Source organism: Perca fluviatilis, chromosome 20 (genome assembly GCF_010015445.1).
Source record: "Perca fluviatilis chromosome 20, GENO_Pfluv_1.0, whole genome shotgun sequence".
NCBI classification, from domain to species: domain Eukaryota; kingdom Metazoa; phylum Chordata; class Actinopteri; order Perciformes; family Percidae; genus Perca; species Perca fluviatilis.
The window spans coordinates 22,174,825-22,198,036 of NC_053131.1; the positions used below are offsets into that span (position 1 = coordinate 22,174,825).

Sequence of the window (23,212 nt, forward strand, 5' to 3'; positions counted from 1 at the left end):
AAAACCACTAAAATTTTCTGTCGTACCATTCCTAAGGTATGAGCTGTTTTCTATGAGTCTTCAAGAACAGAAAGTGCAGTTTAGAAATCCCTCTCCCAGTGTGCAGTGTGTTTAAAAATAAAATGCATTGTGTTCAATGAAAAAAAAAAAAGTATTTTTTTACCCAGACATTTCAAAAATAATACATTTATAGCTGTCATTGCAATACCGTAATACCCTGAAACCGTGATATTTTTGCTGAAGGTTCTACCGTGAAAATTTCATACTGGCCCATGCCTACGCTGCAGTACAAAGCCTTCACACTACACAAAAGTAGTGAAATTTGAGTTTTCACAACACCCCAAACGTTCCCAACTCCTGTCTTAACTGAGCAATAACGGGATCCGTAAGTATCAGTTACAATAAGGATAAGCATTACATTATGAGGTTATTCTCAATACGCAGATTGTCTATTATCAGTACCATACATGCGGGCCACTTTGGTTCACACATTTATTTTTCAAAATAAGTGTAAATGTTACAGTTCATCATCTAGGAAACATATTTACAGGTTTTTCACCAGTGAAATAAATAAGGTTGTATAGAATATAGCAGATAGAAATGGTAAATAGTCTACAATGTACAGCAGCTTTGGCTACCAAAAGTTCAACAAAAAAAATCTCAAACTATAGTATTAATAAATAAAGCTATGTGAAAAAATAAATAAGGTACTCTTCTGTCCTACTAATTTAAACTACTTTTTTTACACATAGAACAAAGAATTGCGTAAGCTTTTACAGTCGCCTCTTCATTTTAAAGCACATGGTCATGATTCAAACAAACACATATCTACTGAGTTACTCAAACACTTCAATAGGAATTGGTCTCCAACCAATTTTGGCATCAGAAAGGTCTTTGTATTGAGAAATTGGCAATGGATTGAGAACTCTGATCCAAAACCTTTTCCTATGAAACCCCAGTTTGTTTCGTAATGCTTCTCAGATTCTATCGTCTCCCCCCCCACACCCCGTACTGATCAGATTGGTACGGAGCCTCTAGCTGCAACAGCATGTTCACTTGAGTGGTTTAACATCTCCGTGGGCTTAATATGCCTATCAAATCCCTGATTAGGGACTTTATCCCTACAAGAATCCTGCAGGGAGCTTTCTTAAAAAAACAAAAACAAAACACTGGCTCCAAAGAAAAGTGCTACGTCTCTTTGACATGCTCTGTAATGTGTACCATTATGTACAGTTACTAGCAAGCTCCCCTTACACATCACATCATTCACTTGTATATGAAGAGTTAATGAGAAGCATCAGTACAACAATGAACATCTGTTCATCTTAATATTGGGTGTATACAGTATATTACTGTTTTTCCTTGATATGGGCAAACAGTTATTCAATGAAAACAATATATGCATTAAGGCTATAGAATTAAGGCTTTAAAATGAATCGATACTATCGCTAACATTCGGTGTGAACAGTAGCTCCACACACACACACACACACACACACACACACACACACACACACACACACACAGCTGTGAATGAAGTTATGAAGTGAGGCATGGTATCAAAGGCATTCCATATAGGTCCAGATAAAGCGTCTGGCACCACTCTGCAGTCAATAAAATGACATTCCTCCTGGATGAACATCACTCTACTTGAACTGTTGCAATTGCAATTTTTGTATTGATGAAGTACGACTTGAGTCATTGTATTGCGGAAAGTTGGAAGAGGAAGCTCACTTATTTAATTTTGTAGAATTGCAATGGAATGACTCTGGTCATTTGAAGGTAGAAACTAGGCTATTATTTGGGAAGCGGGCCTTCCTGAACTTGATCGTGGGAATGTGTCAATCGTGCCCCACAGAGACACCGATAATAAAAACGAGATATGGCCAAGAACAACACTACAACGAGTACAAATACTGTAGAAATATACAAAAACTAATATGGAAACCACACATTCTAAAGCAGGGGGTTGGATCTGTGGGTCTATATGTTGGGACTGTTGACTTATTATGATTTGGCTGCTGAACCCAATTTGATCCAATTGGATTATCAGTTCCTTTGGCCTCCCTGCTGATGAAAACAATTACATCCATGGAGCACTGCTGAACTTAGAGGGGCACAGCATCCTCGACACCCTCTTTTAAAAATCCAAACCCCTGTCCTAAAGCTTTTTATGCTCCTGTTGCCTTAAAGTCCAGTTTCAAAAGGAGGCAATAATATTACAATGTTCACAGTCAGTCTGATTCTGACCGAGGAGCCTCTCTGGCTGCCTCCCTCTTTGTTTTAAAGCAGAGCCCGGAGTGGCTGTGTCCTTTATATGTCCACCCGTGCATACACCTCCCACCACAAAGATCCAAACACAGAACAAAATGGAAACATATTAAAAGAAACAGAGGTCACTTGCTTTGTCTCTTGTAGAGCATCCTCAGTTTCACAAAGACAGAAGGGTGGGAACAAGGCGGCGGCACCCAAGGTGTGTGTGTGTGCACTGTTGCGCTAATCACCATGGATACAACAATAAGAGAGAGTGGGAGGTGCCGGACAGCTCTGATCTGCAGAGTTTGAGCGGTGTGTGTGTATTTTTTTGTTTTTTGTTTTAGCGCTTTGTCCAGTCGTTGCCCATGCTCAGCTTGGCTCTGGGGATGGTCATCTTGTCTGCGCAGGTGGAGGTCATTTCTGGAGAGAAATGGATGATGCCGCAGTCATTCTTCACATTCTGAAATTTGTTCTCCTTGGAGGGCTCCATGTAGACCACTGAGTTCTTGTTTACGTGCTTCTTTAGGATCACCGTCTGAGCAGGGAAAGGAAAAAGAACATAATCCCTTGTTAGATTGAAGCCATAATTCAGGTCATGATGGCTAGTAGGTGATGAAAGTTTACTAATTTATGTCAGCTTGCACGAGATGGCTTCTGAGAATACTCTCTGACGAATTTAGATTTTCTGACACTACTATCTCATTTCACGGTGGAGTTGTAGACTTTATGACGGACATGACCTTGTTCCAGTTAAAAGTGCAGCACGAGGGGGAAACTACATTAATCCTAATGTCGTGACAGTTTTAGCACTGGTTGTAGCAGAAGCTGGAAGATCAAGGAAAACTCCCTGTGACCCATCCACAGATTAACTCATGTCATTTTAAGCCCTCAAAACAACAAGCTTATTCATGTGATTTACAGATTGACTTCTCACCTTCTTTGGTGCACTGTAGCAGGACATCTGCACCCACTTCTTTTTCTTGTTGATGAGTAATGCCACGACGAGAAAGATGATGATAGCCAGAAGGAGACCTGCCAGGATCCAGGCTGCTGATTGGTAGATGATGGCCATCTCTGTTTGGCTGGGGTAATTCTCACGCAAACCTGGCTCATCTGCGGACACGGACAACATCGATATTTAGAGATTCAATAGCTTTTTCATTACCGTGCCCACCCTATTTACCAAATCTTAATTGAAATCAGCTTATTTCTTTGTTTTTGGCAGAAATCCCGGCTCAGTAGCCTAGAAATCTAGACGCACCCTAGTGGCAGCAAATTTATTTTGCAGCCAGCGGGGTCTAGGCACTTTCCGTTTCCGCGAGCTGGAAAAACCAAATTTTGGTCAGGCCAATCAGTATAGAGTCGGTGGGCGGGGCTTATGGCTGCTGCTGCTGGGAACAGCGGTCTTCTGGAAGACTTGGAGTGAAGCTTTTCTTTGAGAAAAGAACAAAGAACGGCACAGAAATCATTCTTAAAAAAGGAAGATGTGTTCGGAGTTTTGCCGACCGGATAGAATTGCTCTGCTTGGTTGTAGCGCTATCCTATTGCGTGCAGAGGGAATTTGAAAGACAACCGTTTATCCCGCCCCTCGGATTGAGCTCCGTCAATGGTGAGTTCCCAGACCCAACATCTAGATGTGGGTCTGGCTTGTCAGGCTACCGGCTCAGTACTAAACACTTAAAAAATCAACTCTGGGTGTCTCAAGAGAGATCATGCTTAGCCCCGAGTCCATTTATCATTATTGTTTTAGTTCAGCATAAGTTAGTAGAACATTCACTCATTTGTCAATGCATCACAAACACCCTTTATTAGTTATAAACATTTACAGGGATTGGCAGGAAGAGTGCATACAATGACACCAATAACTAGGATGGGGTTACCACTACACAGTGTACAGGGAATAGGGAGAGGAGTGTGTGGAGGAATTTAGTGGGCAGGTACCTGTCTCAGCAATGATGGGTGGTACAGTGACTGTGGTCATCCACACTGCACTCTCCACTGTAATAGGGACCATTGTCTTGGGAGCGTTGGTAGACACCATCACCGGCACCGACGTTGTAATTTCTGTTTAAACAGGAGTAAGATCCATTACAAATGTCGCTGGTGTAATGCAAAACATTCCAGACATAAACATTTCCAACTGTGAGTTAGTGTATGAACTCCCTGGTGTCTCAGTTGATAAGCTGTGTTTATAGGAACTGTCCCCTTAACTTCCACTGCACCGCTTTGTAAAGGCATTACGTAAAAAGCTCTGTTTTCCACAGGGCAAATAACAATAACAAAGGCCAGAAAACGGCTACATATCAGGGTGAACAATGGGAGCCTATGCTGAGGTTTTCCTCTATAGGAAAAGCTGACATGGAGCTTTGCCTTCCTGTGCTGCCACAGAGAGAGTGTTGCAGGTCGATTCAGCCAGGGACAGGAAACACGTGTGAATGTGCGGATGCTCGAGGAATGTTTTTGCTCCGAGTGGAGCGTGTGTGTATGTCACATGGAATGTTGTTGCGAATGATGGTGTTTGCCCATGTAGCGCCAGAGTGGCTGTGTCTAACGAACAAACACATACACATTCAGTCTGGAAACCGGCATTCCCTCAGCTACGCCCTCTTTTTTTAACATGTTGAGCATTATGAATTATAACTTTCCCAACAACAGGCTGTGCCCTGTTCCAGTGGTACCACTTATTATAAGGATGGTAGTTTTGCACAACTTTGACAGCTCATGTTCTCACTTTGTGGAAGTGTTTAGTGTTACGTAAACCACATTTTAGTATGCAATACAAATCACATTCAGAATGTATAAACTCAAAGTTGTGTATATTTTTAGTGTAATGAAAATACTCAAAGCGGCATCTTTGGCACATATACTTACTGTATAAATGCAGCTTTTTCTATAATGAGACGCACCTAAATACTCACCGAGACAGTGTGGGCAGCACTGGCCCTTGCGTAAGACGGGCACCCTGCAGTTGGCAGCCGGACAGCGCTGAGAGAAACACTGAATGGTGCCATTGTTGCAGGTGCAGCTGGTGCAGGCGTTGGCCTTCCAGGAGTCCCCGGCCAGTAGCACGTCCCCATCGCTGGTTATGCAGTACTCCTGCTGGCTGTTGTTCACTGGCAGCAAGGGGCTCAGTGTCTCCTCTGTGGTTACACACAGGTATAAATAGGGTTAATAATGAAAACGCAGAAAGGTTAAGGTAATACATGGGGCTGTGTACTAAGTCATGTCCCAGCCTGTTTCCTCGCTTAATATGATTTGGCAAAGTAAGGTTATAGCCCAAGTTTAGCTTATTGAGAACTGCCATTTTCAAAGGAATAACGTAATTTTGTCTAAATTATATAGAACTATACGGAGAGACCAGCTTCTACGTGACTCCTGCATTTATCCCAGCTGTAAAACATCTCAATCCACTGAAGTTGTTGGGCCTTTAGGGTTACGTTCAAGATAAGATGCTTTACTGAATGTTAAACACAAGTGTCTCCATATGGCAGATGTCAGTTCAGTCGAAGGCCTTATCTCTCCGTCTCATCAGACCCCGCGGCCCTGAGATATATTGCCTTCTCATGACCAAAGACTTTAGTTAGCATGTACACACTGCACTACCCTACTGTACACATACATCATTGGGCCTGTCAGTGAGATGTGTATTATTCCCACATTCCTGGTGACCAGGCCCATACATATATCAAAGGGTGGCCTCTGACAATCTGCTTTTGTGAAGGGAGATGCAGCGATAAGGCGGGCCGGCATTCTCGAGGAGCAGCTCTCAGGCGTAGTCATGCATTGCTGATTTGTGGGCCTCATGCTTGTAAGTGCTTGGGATACGTTGATTCTAAGTGTATGAGAAGAGGCTTGAGTGTTTGGGTACAGTTGTAAATAAAATATGCCTGTGGTTTTGCATTTGCCTAGAAATTTGTGTCAAAAGTTTATTCCCATGAAAAAGGAGGAATAGCACAGATTCAGTAAAATTTGGTACATTCTTGCCCTTCCAGCTATAAGGGAGTTGGATGAACCTCCGGTGTCGGCCGCTGGGTGAAAGCAGTTCACATGTGCTGCTGCCTGCCTGGAGGATCACTATGTAAATCCAACCGGTCTTGGCTGGTTTCTTTATGAGCCTGTGTGCCTGACATAAAACCCCTACAGAGTGCAACATGCAAGACCTTCCAAAACCACATGCTGATAGCACATCCAAAACAGATTTATACTTCCCTAGCCACTACCCCAACTTGATGTGACCCATGCTGAGTTTGATCTGAAATTACCACTGCTTTCCTCTAGCCTTTTTTTCTGTTACCTGGGCATACGTGGCAACAGGTGTTCTTGTTTCTGATTGGTGTCTGGCAGAGAGCCGGTGGACACACTTCAGTGTCGCACAGGACACGTCCCTTCCTGCAGGTGCACCTTGTGCACTCGTCCAGGTTCCAGGTCTCCCCCTCCACATAGAATTCTCCCCCAGGTGCTCTGCACACCACCATATCCATCCCCTCTGGCAGACCGCTGCCTGACTCATCTACGGTACAATGAGGAGAGAGGAAGAGAGGAAATGGTCACGTGTGTGCTATCAAATTCACAAACATGCATTCAGCCCATACTAACAACTGGTGCACAATGAAGTGAAGCAACCATTTTGAGAGAGTAACAGAGTCATAGGATACTAGAATAAAGATGCATGGGAGACCACTAGCCATTAAAAAGAAGCCTCAGGCAAGTTGTGTTTTCACTCTAGTTTAGTTGAAACATCTTTCTGTCCAGCAGAGAAGCAGACATCTGCAAATAGTTAGCCTGTTGTCCCCTGACTGCAAAGTGTGTATAGCTTCTGAAAGTTGTAGACATTCTTTCACTCCTAAATATTTGAACAGCCAACTGAGTCACTCCTCCATAAATACCCCGCATGAGTTGGAGGGTTGTGGATTAAAAAAGAAAGTGTGGGTGTGGATCAGTGTGCCTTCCATTTTTACAGAAACAGACAGAGACTGTGTTTGAGTTTAAGTGGCCAGCAAGTCTAAAAAGCCTAAAAGCTAGCTAATAACTCAACACTCTCTGTTAATTGAGCTGTTAGGGGACTCTATACTGTGTATTTCCAGAACGTGGGTCCCGTTTTTGTAGTTTTGGCCATCATTTTTGTCATTTTTGTTTAAAGCCATGTGAGTGTGTGAAGTGTCTTTCTTTGAGCAATGTCACCATATTACCTGACCTTAACAATTAACTTGATGAGTACAATATCATTATTACCAACAGGAAAAATGGCCAAAACTATATATCCACGTATACCCAAGTTATAATAACCATAGTCTATATCCACGACGTTCCACTTCCGGGATTGCTCCAGTGCTGCTGGAAATTCTGCCGGATCACGCTCTTTTCGGCCAGATGTCCATTACCTTCCACTTTCTTTGTGTTGGAATTTTAAACTCCGGTTGATTTATGAGGACTATGGTTAACTGCTCCTCAGATCTCTGCAGGGTAAATCTAGACAGCTACCTATCTGTCCAATCTGAGCTTTCTGTTGCACGACTAAAACTACTTTTAAACGAGCACGTTCCACTAAAACAAGTTCCTTCCTGAGGCTATTTTGCAGAGGCACCGTGGCTCTGTCCAACGCTTTGCACCGCCCATGACGATTGTGACTGGTTTAAAGAAATGCCAATAAACCAGAGCACCTTATTCTCCAATCCCGGAATGCTGTGTGGACTACTCAGACCCTCCTTCACAGTGCTGTGGAGGAAGGTCTGGCAATGCGAGACTATAATAACTATGAATCATCCTTTAAAACTGGATCTAATTTAAAACTGGTATTATTCTTTAAAGTTGGATATAAAATAAAGTTTGACATACCCTCACATGTAGGACAACACTGGTCAGGCCTTACAACTGGGTGAGAACAGCTGGGTACGGGGCAGGAAATGAGCACACACATCTCCCGTCCGGAGTGGCAGTAGCAGTCACGACAACCGTCGTGCCAGCCGTCACCTTCCTCATACCGGTGCCCATTGGAGGTGAGGCAATAACTGGGCATCGGGGCCGGGGGAGTGGTGCTTGGGACATGGCCGCTTTCTAGAGACACAAGCATTAAAGGCACAGACATTACTGGGATGGTTGAGGACTTGTGGAGTAGTTGTCCAAAACTTAAAAAACGCCATATAGTCTGCTTTGTCAAGGAACCCTGTAAATGCACTCTGGAAATTTCATTTAGTACATTTATGATTTACAGTAAAATGGGCCAGTATTATTGTCTTAGGTCCAATTTCATTAGAGGCTAAAGTGAGCACTAAGTGGTAATGGTTCCATATACTGGAACATACACCAGTCAGGAATATTTGATCTTCCTTTATTGCATATTTATTTCCCAATAATCCATTTATAATCCAGCCACAAAGAAAGCTTTATTCATCTCCCACAAGCAGACCTTATGAAGGGCCCAAGTTGCCTTTAACTGGGCCCCAGCATGTGTTAAACTCAGCATGGCTCTTAAAGTTCGTAGGGATCCACTAGGATCCGGAACAAACATAGTGGACTGTACGGTGTAGTAGAGTTCAGGCAGATGTTTCTTGTCTCTTCTCTTTTATTTAAATACTTAAAAAACAACACACACAGAAAAACATACTTCCAAAAAAAAAGTTTCCTATCCCTGAATATTTTAAAAGTCCACAGAGAGACTGATACAAGAGTTTCAAAGTGAGGTAAACAGCAAGTTTTAGGTTTAGGTCTGTGTGTGTCCCTGTTTGTGGAGATGAGGTGCCAGCTGCACTGATCACCTCACCATACCGGAAAACCACCAAGTATATTTGAAGCTGAAATATTTATAATACAGCTTTATTGGCAAAATAAACACACCACATAAAATGTGGTGCAGCATAAATATGGCATCTGCATACTTGCTTTAAACTTAGGGGTTGAGGGAATCTAATTTGAGTTGCGCACACAGCCCCTGGATAAAGCTAAACACCAGCAAGAATCAAAACAAGCATACAGTACATAAAAGTCTCCACAGTAGAGCAGCTGAAGGTCAAAGGAAATCAAAGCTGCAGCGTAGTGGCAGAATTTCAACTCTGCAGACAGAGCTTTCCTATCTCCTTCCACCCGCTACCATTTACACTGCTTAAAACTAAGACCTTGTGGTGGAACTGTAGTTATGGATCAGGAGGTAACTCGATGTATGACTCTTAAAATGTAGCTATGAATAATTAAAAGTAGGGGTTATATATTGATATATCAGGATACGGGTTAAAGACACAAAGTTGGACTGGTGGTAGAGGCAAGATCAAGATCTCGCCATAATTGGCACGGTTCATCCTCTGAGGACTGAATCAATCACAATATCTGGTGAAAGCATCAGCAAACCATCCCCAAACTATCAGAAACATTGTCACTTACCTTTACACATGCAGATGGAGCAGCCCTTCCTGTTCTGCCGATAGCCGTCGCTGCAGTGCTTGTCACAGGTGAAGGGAGGACACTTGACACAGCGACACATCTCACAGCCATGCTTGTTTCTCCTGCAAGGCAACAAACATGCACATGATGAAGCACGCATATAAAAAGTGTGCTTCAAGTTTATTTTTTTTGGGGTGAAATGGAAGTTATCACTGTATTCCAGTGAATAATTTCCAGTGAGAAACATGCTGTCTTCACTTAGAGATTATTTATTTTTACAGGAGAGTACAGAGTACAAGCTTCAACAACGGACAATCACCGTAATATCAGCAAAACCAATGAGCTTGTGGTGGACTACCAGATGAACAGGATAGAACGCAAAGTTGTAGCTATGCAAATAGACAATGCTTCAAATATGGATGTTGCTGCAAAGAAGCTACAAATTCTAAAACGGGGATGCTTGACACATCTTCGAACCAGCAGCACAGAAGATCTTTACAATTCAGTATCCGACCGAATGTGAAATATGGTCACAATCTCTCCTGTCCTTGAGTTATGGCGTTGAATGGTCGGCAGAAAAGAGTTTTTGCAGAACATTATGATGTCATAGTGAGGTTGACCTTTGACCTTTTGGATATAAAATGTCATCACTTCATAATTTTATCCTGTTAGACATTTCTATGAAAATATAACATAAATTAGCATAGGAATTCTTTAATTATGGCTATAAATGTGTTTTGTGAAGTCACAGCAACCTTTACCCTCCAAAATCGAATCACTTTATCCTCCGGCCACGGCTATCACCAGCACAGACGCATAAAGATGCCATACCATTAGTTTAAAAATGGCTTCACATTGAGGATATCTCCAAGATGAACAGAGGTCTATGGAGCAACATGGTGTTGTGACTGAGTAAAACCCAGATGCTCAAGTCTGATATAATCAACATCTGGGCTGGCTTTCCCCTCTCTATATTAGCCGCCTTTGAAGAAGGCCAAATAAAAGGCCAACATGTGACATCCCTGTGGTTTGCACATTATACCAACCCAAAGATGAAGGAGCAATCTAAAGCCAATTCAGATGCTTTTAATTCACCCTGTTGCCATCTGAATTGCTCCAAAAGCCTTTGGCAGCCCCAAAGAGCAGTGCTCAGACAAGACCTGATATAGGCATGTTGATTGATCAGTACACAAAAACACAGAAAACGAGTCCAGTTGTCAGAGCAAAGCAACAATAAAAGTATATCCTCACATACAAAGACACAGGAGCAGCATGAAGTGCAGATGCTGCAGAGGATGGAAATAAGCCAGTTGGATCTAATTATCTGCCTAATAAAACATGGATGAGCTGCAGGTTGATAAATTGTCAAATACCCAGATGAAGGAATGACCTGTATCTAGTCTTCTCTCATTCTAGACATCCTCTCTATCCCTCCCTGTCTCATTCAGCCTCTCTCTTACCCAGCTAGCCTCTCTCTTGTGTCTCTCCCGCAGTGTAAGTGATGATACCCATTTTATGAAGCAGTGGCCTCATTAGGCCTGGTTAATGACTCCATTAATCTTCATCTGCCAGGGCAGCATAAATAAAAGAAGCCCTCAAACCCATGGACGGTGCTGCGTCCTATAAAGAGGACACAGCATCACAGGCTCGGCAAACAGAAGACCCTATCTATGCTGAAACGGCAATAACAGCTATTGAAACAACACTTGGCCAGTGCCTCACTGTACAAATACAGAGACACAGAGTGCTGCAACCTTAGAGCAAGGCTTTGTTTGAAGATGGTGTGTGGAATGCCAAGCAGCGCTTTGGGCTCCAAGGGGATAGAGGGGCTTGGGGAGGCACTGAGGGCCCTGGGGCCCTGGGACTGCTGGCTCGGCACAATTTCCAGTGTGGCCAAAAGAATTCCATTTATGCCAAAGATTTGATTTTGAGCTATGAAGTATGGAAAACATAACATATGAAGTATGGAAAACATAACTTCAGTCGCAATAACTGCCCTGAGAAGGTCCTTTATCTTGACTGTTAACACAAGAGAGAAATGTGCAGCACATAGTTGCACATAGTTTACAGTCATCCTGCTTTGGAGGCCTGATCCTTTGTGTCTTTTGTTTCTTTGTGGTGGCTGCATGCAGAAGTCCTGTGTGAGGAGACAGATCTGCATTGTAGGGCTGGCAAGCTCTCAGAGGATTTCAGACTTCTGAGGCTAGATCTAAACAGCTGCTTATGAAGGATAAAGCCAGGACTTCCTGCTCTTCTTTTCCCCACAGGGTCCCCCTCATCCTCTCTCCTCTCCTCTGGTTTACAGCGCAGACATATCGGGCCCATCTTGAGCCGTGGCTTCACAGAGCATGGTTGAGATACCCGAAAGAATCCCAACTGTAAAAGTTTTATAAAGGCTGCTTTTGTCCTGATGCGTTTTTGATCGTTGTATTTAGACAGAACGATGATTTATGAAATGGGAGTGGTGCCTGGGGACCGAGCATCCGGGTAGAGAGCACTTCCAGATTTTTGATTGGGTTAAATGGGATTAGGAGGAGAGGAGTTGCAGGGAGCTGAGAGGTAAGGATCCCACAGTGAATTACTCACACACAAACATGCACAAACACGGATTTAGAAACCTGGGACTGGCCACCAAGTTAGGCCCTTTGATCTCGGATGCCAAACTACTGTTGCAATAGCCCGTTCTACTTCCCTTTTTACCAGGACTAAGCAGCCACTGGCCTTTGGGCATCACTTGATAATGTAAGTATTTAACTCCTTCTTCAACCATACCGATTTAAATACAGGAGGTGACTGGGAGAAAACTTTGTTAATGGAATTTATGAAAACTAAACCCCTTTAAACAGATTTTAGGACGCAAACATTTTCCATCAAGAAAAACTCAATCTCTCATCGACATAACAGAATTTCCAAACTATCCACTTAGGTTTTATGAGCATGTAAGAGCAAAGTGTATAGTTCCTCATATATCTGCATGTCACGTCACTGGCAGCCACAGATGCCTTTAAACAGGCTGAAAACACGGATGACACACACATGTAGCTGGACTTGGGGGATGAGAAACCCACGGTGTCACTGGGGGTACTTACACATATCCATAGGGGCAGGTCTTAGTGCAGGTCAAAGGTCGGCACTTGGGCATGCTGCACTCACACACATCACAGCCAAAATCATCCTTCTTGTAGCCCATTGGGCATTGCAGTGAACAGTATTTTCCCAGGTCAGGGCAGGAGTCATCTGAAAGAGTTGAGGGAGAGGTCTTCTGATCATGGGTGCAACAATCCATCAAAGGCAAAGGCATGACTTGCTTTGGGGCTGCTCACAGGAACATTCTTGTGACAGAGAACCTTTCAAAGACTGTAGCCATGTACAAAAATAAGCTGTCATTAATGTGAACTTTGTGCTGTCAAAACCCAGTGGTTTCCAGATTGTTTTGACATCAGCATGAACAAACAGGTAAATACAATGTGTGCCATTTTAATGCAAGAAGCAGCATGTCAGAAGAAATGTATCATGTTCATGCTTCTGCAAGTCAGTCCCTAAAATATTAACCCTTTACGTTCAACGTAAAGTGAGAAAAGTGAACTTACTGTTGAGACAGTGGCAGAGCAGACATCCATTTCTGTCTTGTTGGAAGCCGTAGAGGCAGTCATTCCCTGACAGGGAGCAGTTTACCAGAGGAGGGCATAGCATGGGGCTAACTGTTTCGTAAGAAGGCTCTGGAGAACAAAAGAGATGATGGAGGGTAAGAACTTTGCATGAGAGCAACAGTATACGACAAAGAACAAACTGTGATTTCTTTTATAAATTTCTTTCTGTTTTTTATATAAGTGTGCTAGGATGCCCTCAGGTGTTCAATGCTTTTTGTGCCAACTGTAATAGCTACCTATTTACACTGCTCTTATTTTGGAGTAAACAGTAATTACAGATAAATATAGAGCAATTACAGCAGGGTGGGTCGCACTGTAAGGGGGATTATACCTCTCTGTCTTATTGTGTGGAACTGTCTCCCATTAATACGTTAAATTTGTCTAAAAAGCATGTTTCAGCTCTAGGACTACCAGTGAAGACAATAAGACGTTAGACAGACCCTCTTGAATCAGAGCCAGGTTTATTGTGTAGCCACAATAAAGGAGAAGGACAGTTTGGAACACACAGACATGCACCATAGCTATTCCCGTTAAACGTCTCTTGCCACGTTCAGTGGGAGGAGCAGCCCAACGAGCTGTAACTAATTACACTCACAAAAAAGGGATCCACTTCAATTATGCAGGCTCCTGCATTAAAAGCACGGCATAGCCTCACACACAGGTGGGTCTCATTTTGGCGGGCAAGGGTAATAAAGGAACACAAAGAACCCTGCAGCTTAAAGAATGCTCTGTGGCCTCCCCTTTAATGAGCCCATGCCGACATGTCCTCTGTAGCAAAGCTGCGGGGCCACAGGGGCCTCCAATATGTGGTATGTGGGCTAATGTGTACCTCTTATAGATATTGAGCTATACATTCGATATGATATATACAAAAGACCAACACAGCTCTCTATACCTTCACAGAAGGGACAGCACTCTCCCGGGATCTTGACAGGGTATTGGCAGCTCTGTTTGCAGGCCATGGCCGTGCAGTGCGGTTCTCCATCCACACACTGGCAGAAGGTGCAATCGTCCTCTTTCCACTGCTCCTCATGGGCCCGCAGCTTATTATTCACCCAGCAACTGGCCTTAGTGCTCTCCATTGACAGTAACTCCACATCTGAGTGTAAAGAAAGACAGATTGTGGGTAAAGGAATGGAGCGAGAGAAGAGGTGAATCTTTGATCCGTTTCTCAGCAGCCACATGTATAGTTTGCTACATTTTCTACTGTAATTGAATTAACATGAGACAGAGTGAGAGCAGAGCTGAAGGAAGCAGGATACTCCATGAGGGAGCTAACAAGATATGGAAACTGGCTTGTCACCAAGAGCTGTTGAATTTGGATGACTTATCTACATTTTATAAGTAGGGAGAGGGACCCTGGCTTTGCAACAACATACATAGGGATTTAAATTGAGACGAGACAGACCAATTTTAGTATCACCGTGTCGTCCTGAGAGAGATTTGATCATTTGAAACACAGCAAGGGTGATTACATTCATAACTGCTGTTCCCCACAGTGTATTTTAGATCTGTAGCACGTAGTCTTAAGTAGGAACCATAACGTTTGGGACAGTTTAAAAGCCAATCTGGGAAGCCATTCTGCTCAGCTGGAGGGGATGTATGATGCCTGAGCCCAGCTCTGGGAGTCTTTTTCATTTACTATAAACTGTTTTAATTGTTTTTGTTACACTGTTTATTGGTAACAAATGCAGGTTAGAAGGTAGTCTCAGCATTTTCTCTGTGTGTTTGTATGAAACAAAAGTGTGTTCATATTTCTGTTTATGTGTTTGGTGCAGCTAACTGGATGTGTGTCAGAGGGAGAAAGGATGCTGTGTTTTGTGCACAGGGATCCTATTTGTCCTATCTGATCCCAGCTGAGTTTTGGCTATTGAGGTTCCATCCATCTGGCTGTGATTAACCTGAACAGGATCTATTTTTCTCTATTGCTGTACCATGACCCTTATAATGAAAAGGGTCGCTTCAGGATTTTAGCACTTCACTTTCATGTAGCTGGGGGACTTATGAGAGAAAGATAAAAAAAAAAGAGTGGTAGAAAGTGATGCGGCAGACCCCAATATACAGTATTATGATTCTTTTGTCAGCGCTACTGGTCAAGCTCCAAAAACCCTGAAGCCTACACTTCCCATAATGCAACGGGATCGCATCTTTCAGTTTGCTTCCTGTTAAAAATGTGTTGTCTCCAAGTCCAAGCCAAGGTTGTCAAGTTTTCAGTGTAAAAATGAAACCTGCATTCATTAATCTTTTTGCCACTCAGGACAAGCTGAATACACAGCACTGACCTATTATTAATTCATAAATTTCATCCAGCAGACATGGAGTCGTGTTTCTGGCCACCTCCAATATTCATTTTCCTTTTAGCTCTGTTTTTGGTCTCCACCAACTTATGACTAAAATATCTGATAAATACCTATGCACTATGTTCACTAGCTAAGCACTAACTTTGTCTGTCTGATAAAAATGAACCAAAACAGTAAAGTCATGGGCTATAAAACCAAAACTGAAAGATGCTAGAGTGTCAAGTAATAACTCTCTATGGGCTTATCATTACAACTAATCCCTTTGACATTGCAAATAGTCATTTGATCTACTGTTAAATATTGATTAGTACATCTTCAAGTATAATCACACCAGGTAGCTTTAAATACCGTACATCTCTTAGTCCAGATTAAGAGCCTTACAGTCAATGTTTTCTGCAGTGAGCCATACATTAAGCAAGAGCAGCTTTCCATAAGTAAAAGATGAAAGCATTCCATACCATCTAAATGCCTACATATTCCAGGTGTACCTCCAACACTGTCCTAAAATGATCCCCTATGCAGTCTTGCTCTTTGTCTTCTCCCCTCGCTTTCATGCACCCGATCAACTATAGCCAAACGGGCAGACGCTAAAACTGGCTACTGTCTCCATCCACAGGCTTCTGGCAGACTGTAATGTGGTTGCCATATGCACTGCAACCCCATTTTTTAACAAGTGCACATATCAATGCTCCCTACCTGGCTTTGAAGACATGTGTTTTGCAATTGCTCTCCCCCCCCCCCTCATTAAGCCCCAGAGCCAGATATTACAAAGCCAAGCCGTACACTCTGAAAGAGGGTTTTTATGTTCTTAAGCCTCCCCAGTGGAAAAGAATCCCTGGCTGGCTCTTTAGTGTGCGTCTTGTATGCCAGGTATGTTAACAACTGTGGAAACTGGTTATTTAGGAAGCCATTAAGGTAGGGTCACACTGGAGGTGTCTGGCATGGTGGATTTTGATATCACCTCTACCTTTCCTGTTGTCAGCTTTCCACTCTGCCAGCTGGCCACACAGGACTTCTCCTCTGTGCCACATCACCCGTGGCTTAAACCTCAAAAGCACAAGTGTAGAACATAATCTCCCATTCTAGTGTAATGAAGAATTAAGTTGCCACTTCTTAACAAAATATTAAGGTAAAGGTGTGTACCTATGCAGACAGGGCAACACTCGCCCTCAGGAATGTAGAAGTTTTCACAGTCCAGCTCAGCGCACTCCGCCTTGGAGCAGAAGGAGATTCCTCCGCGGCACTGACACAGCCAGCAGGGGTCCATGCGGTACACCTCGCCCTCGGAAAACTCTTTCCCATTGTGGACACACTTGGGAGAGACTGAGGAGAAGAACAAGGAAAAGAATAATGAGACAGCTGCTGACAACCTTAAACTAAACACCATGTGGGGACGATAATGCTTAACACACTCTGCAGTTGACGAATAGGGCACCATGCTCTGTCAGGTGTCCATCACATTTGGCAAAGATTAACACAAGGACTTTGTCTTCATGACTATATGACAGAAAAATGCAGTTTTTAATCACAAATGTCAAGCTTGATCAGTGAGAGCCTATCACAATGGTATACAATCAATTAGAAATACATAAACACATCCATTCATTTTCTGCCATTGATGGAAATGTTTATCTGAATCTAATGGTCCTGAGGCAGACACTGATGGCTGAGGTTAAGTCTGAGGGGTGGAACGGCATTTATCAGACAATGAAGCCAAGTCCATAAGGAGGAATTTAACAGGGATCTATCAAGTGTTGAGAAGGCGTCGAACTCTTGCAGAGGCGAGTAAAAGAGAACAGTAGTGGGTCTGAGGCTTTGGCAGAATCTGGGTTCAGTGTGCTGGTGGCAGGTGGAGTGAATCAATGCTCTGACCTGCCTTTCCCAAAAGCATCCAAGCACTTAGAACCTCTTTTGGCCATGTTCCGTCTATGAAATAAAATTAGCTTGGTTACAGCACAGGTCCGATCTTGTGTACAGACAACAGGCCCAGTAAAGACCACAATACGTACGGGAAAGCATTGACCTGCTCATTAAACACTTGGCCCTTAAAGTGTCTGAATCTGTGCATAAATGTCTGTATCCATCATGACTACAATAACATCCTAAGATGCAATTTCTACAAATTAAAACTAATAAGATTCATTATTTGAAATGAATGGTGGTAGTTTTGTAGCCAAAGGAGCAGGAAGATTACAGCATGACATCTCAATGGTAATACTAGATTACACATTAAAATGTACCACAGTGGTTTGGGTGATTCAAAATTGTAAGATCTTAACAAACCACACAGCAACTTTTCATTAAACCCGCTCCAACATTAGGGGAGTGAGGCAATGTGGTTATGTAAGAAAGTCTCCAGACTTATAGAGGAGTAGCTACGCTAGTTAGGGAAGTAAATGCATTGCACAGATGTAAGCAAATGTGGGGCCAGCGGCTTCTATAAATGAGAGGCAGAGGTTACGGCAGCATCTGTATGCCTTTGACTGCAGACTTATAGCGTCTGCGCCGATGACCCCATGCCTTCCGACAAACAGCACTCCACTCTAATACAAAGCAGGTGGGCCAACTGATTTGAAAGTAGAGCAGGGATTTGTTGATCTTTTATTATCTTCCTTTCTGTTCCATTCTTTCAGCTCCATCCAGCACTATTCTCTCTCAGTATTCCTGTCGTCCTGCTTTGCGTGCAGCAAAACCGAGCAGAGAAAATGCAATAAGCACTTTAGCTGGCCGAAATCTAAAGGCACGGCAACGTTTTTTAACGCTCACAGAAGCAATAGGAAGTCACATGACGGGATGCTCACATGTGATTTCCGCAGTGTTTGTTAATGGTAATCCCTAAAACAACTTGCAGCACAGAGTCTAAATTCCAGTCATGCTTTGTGATGTTCAGTCTTCTCTAAATTGAGGATTGGATTGGATGTGGAGATGGATGGACCATAAAACATTGACCCTTAGCCGCTCTAAATCATTCATAATGGACTGTCATACTGCCGCTTCTCGTGGTTTACAGGCAAAAGAAGCAAAACCACAGTGGGAAACATGACTTTTTTCCCAGAGAATAATAAGGTGATTTATTAAAATCAACTTGGCAGTGATACTTAATCAGCTCAGTTTATTAGATGAGTTTAAATTGTGTCAAGAAAACAACCACTTGTCAATGTCTAAAGACTTGGTTGTTGCGTTTTTATAAACAATTTAAGCTGAGCCCCCTGAGAAGTGTGATCTCAGCCTTAGTGCTTTACATTGACGTAAATCTCAAAATAACATGTGCAGTCCTGAACCTACTCTGCATCCAGGGCTCACTACAGGAGACACAGGATGCAGAGTTTGTGCCAGCTAGTGTTGATAAACAGCAGACCACATCTAAACAGGACCAAACAGGATAATCTGTAACATCAGGTGACATCAGGTCAGGACGGTGCTGCCAGGTTTCGTCTGCCACCCAGATACGGCCATTCTCCAGCCAACAGTGGAAAGAATCTAACGTTGACGGAGGCCAAAACACACAGGTGGGATTTATTGTCACTGCACACACTGACCCTGACTAAATATGAGCCTAGTGGGCAATGGAAACAAGTTAATCAGTCCAAGCCTGACATGCAGAGACAATGGGAGGGAATTAGAGGAAACACTAGACTAGACTAGATTTTATATGTATACCATATAGCATTTGTAGCCAGTGCTTTGGGGACCAATGCAGGACTGAGGAGGTGACTAGGGGGCCCAATGTGTGTCCTTGTCCCTGTCTGTGGAGCTTTCTGACATGGCGCAGTCATGCAGGCCTAACGGACGGTAGGGGCAGCACAAAAGGCATCAAGCCCCAGGCCCAAAGAGCAGCAGACACTTGTTATCAAAACACTGATCCCATGGCCCCCACGTCTGCCATTCAGCCCCCGCCGGCCTGCCGGACTCGATTACCCTCCCCACTGGCAGACTGGAGCACATAAAAAGCATTCCCATCAATGAACTGTTGAACCTTTTCCCTTTGGACGTGTGACCAGACAGGAACCCTTTGACACTGCACTTCTGTTGAGCAAATTCGTAGCCTAAGCACTTTTCTGGTCACTGGGCTCGTTAAGTCCATTCATTCCGGGACACAGCACTCATTTATGCATGTGGAGGGGCCAGAATGGGAATTTGTTCTGTTGGTAAAACAGCGAATATTTGTTGGGAGCGCAGAGTAAACAGACCAATACCACAGGTCCCCTCCCTGCCTTCCTGACTCTCCTGGCTGCCTCTGGGGCATGTCAGAGAGCGCTGAGGTCTATCTATATGTGCTCAACATCTGCTCTCTTTCTCTGCATTTCCTGTCTCTTTCTCACCAGGTGAGAACATTTTGCAAGGGCGTATTTCAGACCACAAATCTGCTTTAAAAGACCCATTATATTTAAGATCCCTTCAGGCAATACAAATATTTGTGAATATATCCCTGCAAACATTTCTTTGAACCATGGTTTTAACCCTGGGAGGCATCGGCCCAGCCTGATAATAAGCCCAACAGTAATTATCCAATCAGCAACTTTCATTTTCATCTGTGGACATTTGGTCAGCAGGGAGAAAAGCCTTACTCTGAGGAAAATAATTGCTTCCTCAAAGGCGATGAATCTCACACCTACTGTGCCATTGCTACCCCCAGTGGGAGACCAATCGAAACAGATTGTGTAGTGTGTGCAGTTTAGTGCAATCACCTTTCTGGCACTCAAAGACATCACAGCAGTCTCCTGGCTGACCGCTGGCCTGGCTGAGTGGCACGGCGCGCTGTCCGTTCGGGCACTGGGGCTTGCGGCAGGCACGGAGGTCGCAAGTGCACTGGGGCGGTATGGAGGGGCAGCAACCAGTAGGGGGCGTGTAACTCTTGGTCAGGACTGAACCCTTGGGGCAGGAGGGCACCTGCAGAGTGGGACACGTCAGCCCGGCACACCTCAGCTCCTCTGAAACACACAGACATGGACACACGTTCGCATTAAGGTACATGTGGGTACGTAGAATACAGTAGTGAAAGGGAGACAGACACGGCTTTTGCATTTTTTTTGTTGCTTTTTTCATCAATTTTTCTTCTTCCTTTGTAAGACATTCTGTAACAGCACCTTAAACTGCTCTAGGCTCTGACAGTGCCCACACTGTTCTCCTAGAGGCAGGAGGGGTTTTTCTGTGCTTGCACGTGTGTGTGCATGTGTGTTTAAAGGGCTACTCATAGTGTCAGTTGGAACAGCACTACTTGTGTTACAGTCTCTAAAGGCTAAGTTCACACAGTCACCCAACACAAACTCTGTGCACAGTCATCAGATCCCCACTTCAGTCTGTGACAGCTTCACAGCATCCTGTCAGAGAAGTGAGAGCGGCGCTCTAGACACGACAAGGCTCTCTGCATATCCTGTCTACGGGCCTCTGATCCCACCCAGCCAGGCTCCAATCCAAACAGCCCCTCACGCTCTAAAACCAGTCATTAATACCACCCAACCTTCAACAGAGCTTTTCTTCTTGCCAGTTTAGAATCTCCCCTTCATTTAGCATACCAGGATGTGTTTGTCTTTTCATTTGCCAGAGCCAAAATAATAGCTCTGATAGCCCTTGTTAAAAGGGAAAAGAGGTGCAGGGGTACTAGAAATCTGGGCAAGGGGCTCAGGGGTGAATTTTGGAGCCTGTTCAGGAAAAGAAAAGTGGAGCGCCCCTCTGTACAGGCATTGTATGAGAACAGTAGCTACCTTACAAAGATTGGATTACCAAAACCAAAGGGACATGTTTATTTTGGTTCTCAGTGTCACTGTAATGTATACAGTGCATGCAGAAGAGGATTGGGGAGAGCAGATTCACATCCTATAATTATCAATCACTAAGTAATTTCCCAGATCCCCTGCTGAAAGCACAGTAAAGACACACTTTGTAGCACTTTGACAGCGGAGAAGGAGAGTGGAAAGGCAAGGTTAACTAGTGCAGAGATTATGGAAGATGAGGAAGAGGAAAATCTGGTAATCGTTCTAGTTTAAGTCATCACTGACATTTAAAGCAGAAAATGTGTCAACAAATGACTGCCTTATAAGAAAGATAAATTGGAGTGGATTTTGATTTAGTTATGAGAAATACTTGACAATCTTTGCATGCATATGGTTTTTGAGGAGAGGGACTGATGTAGGCTGAAGTTGCGCTTGGGGTTTTGGTGGTGTTTCCAGAAGCTGAGTTTTCTTGATGGTCTTCCCAGACTGCTGCTGGCTCCACGGTGCAACATGAGTCTCTCAGAGGATATGCCTCATCCCTGACATTTGAAGACCTGTAAATGGATCCCTCTGGGTTTTGCCACAAGATGGGGGAAACTGAACCAGTGAGCAGTTTGGGGTCCAAACTTCTGATCCCCTGATAATGGTTCTTACTCTGCCAGTCCTCAACTCCAGAGCTGGACCTCTGAATCATACTGTATATTCTCAACCATTCCAGCTCTTTATGACCTGATGCTTTGCCTACATTTCGGTTAAGTAGCCGTTTGATGTCTGACCTAGAATAAACATGGGTCTGTATGACTGTGACTGCTGTATTTTGGTGGGTGGGGGGTAACATTTCTGACAGATGAAATTGAGGATAAGGGAAACGTTGAATTTTTCTGGCTCCAGATAACTAGAGCAGGAGTGTGAGGTATCTGTACTGTACTGTTTACTCAAGCAACTTGGGAACAGAGAGGACTGCCACAAAGCTCTCATTGATAAAACGTAGCAGCTGAATAGTGTCATAGAAAATGAGGGGGAAAACCCCTGAATTAAGGGAGGCTGCAACCTTTTTAACGGTTTTTGGCCTAATTCCTAAGCTGGAGTTAAATAAACTTCAGTTGGAAGCACTGATTGGTGAATGTTTTACTTCCAATAAAAAGTCTAATTAAGTCTGCTGCTGCTCAGTTGAAGACTGGTTTTGCATATGAAAACCTTACACTGTTTAAAGCAATAGAAAATGCCCTGGGACGATCTTCCGCAACGTTCTGCACTGAAAAACACTTTCTGTGTATTGTGTACGAGTGTCCCAGAGAAGGCTGATTACCCTTTCAGTTGTGATAATGACTGGGGTTAAAGTGCACTGGGAAAAGCAGCTGGCAGACATACCATTGTCATTCAAATGAACAGAATTATATCCATCCATGGAAAAGGTTCCAACCCTTGCAGGTCCAATTAATATAATTTTCTAGCTGGCACATTCATAAGCACAATAGGCAGACAGAGGACAGTAAAAGTCAGCAGCAAATGGATTTCATCCTATGCTGTTTGTGTTCTATCTCTGAGCATAAATGGCTGTAATTAGATAGTCAGCAACCACAGAACCACTCTTCGTATCACAATAGTGGCCATACTCCAGCTTGCACAAACACAAAAGACCTGATTTGGTATGCTTGATAAATTCTCTCTGCAGATTAGGCAACATGCTCTTGTATGACTGTATGATAGAAAAGAATGAAACCTCAATACACAACCTGGAACACACACACACACACACACACACACACACACACGCACACAAACGCTGGTCTGGAATAGGTGCGATACGGAAATTGCTTCATTACCACAGAATGGTCTCTTTTGTTAACAATGCATATTTCTGGCATTTCAGCAGCTCATTGAAGAAAGTAAAACACCTCCTATCTAAATGGGTTTT

The 23,212-nt window shown here is 43.5% G+C and overlaps 1 protein-coding gene across 1 annotated transcript in view; it reads right to left on the minus strand.

Moving 5' to 3' along the window:
• Nucleotides 1-478: 478 nt before the first annotated feature.
• The window catches only part of crim1 (cysteine rich transmembrane BMP regulator 1 (chordin-like)), a 32,641-nt gene continuing 9,907 nt past the window's right edge, over nucleotides 479-23,212 (minus strand). The window contains exons 4-15 of the mRNA XM_039786654.1: nucleotides 20,269-20,511; nucleotides 16,724-16,903; nucleotides 14,176-14,379; nucleotides 13,221-13,349; nucleotides 12,720-12,867; nucleotides 9,631-9,752; nucleotides 8,092-8,310; nucleotides 6,551-6,766; nucleotides 5,175-5,396; nucleotides 4,198-4,320; nucleotides 3,191-3,369; nucleotides 479-2,791 (exon numbers count right to left, since the gene is read on the minus strand). Of these exons, the coding sequence (XP_039642588.1) occupies nucleotides 2,597-2,791; nucleotides 3,191-3,369; nucleotides 4,198-4,320; nucleotides 5,175-5,396; nucleotides 6,551-6,766; nucleotides 8,092-8,310; nucleotides 9,631-9,752; nucleotides 12,720-12,867; nucleotides 13,221-13,349; nucleotides 14,176-14,379; nucleotides 16,724-16,903; nucleotides 20,269-20,511 (2,180 nt within the window). The 3' untranslated portion in view covers nucleotides 479-2,596. The remainder of the gene's footprint in view (nucleotides 2,792-3,190; nucleotides 3,370-4,197; nucleotides 4,321-5,174; nucleotides 5,397-6,550; nucleotides 6,767-8,091; nucleotides 8,311-9,630; nucleotides 9,753-12,719; nucleotides 12,868-13,220; nucleotides 13,350-14,175; nucleotides 14,380-16,723; nucleotides 16,904-20,268; nucleotides 20,512-23,212) is intronic.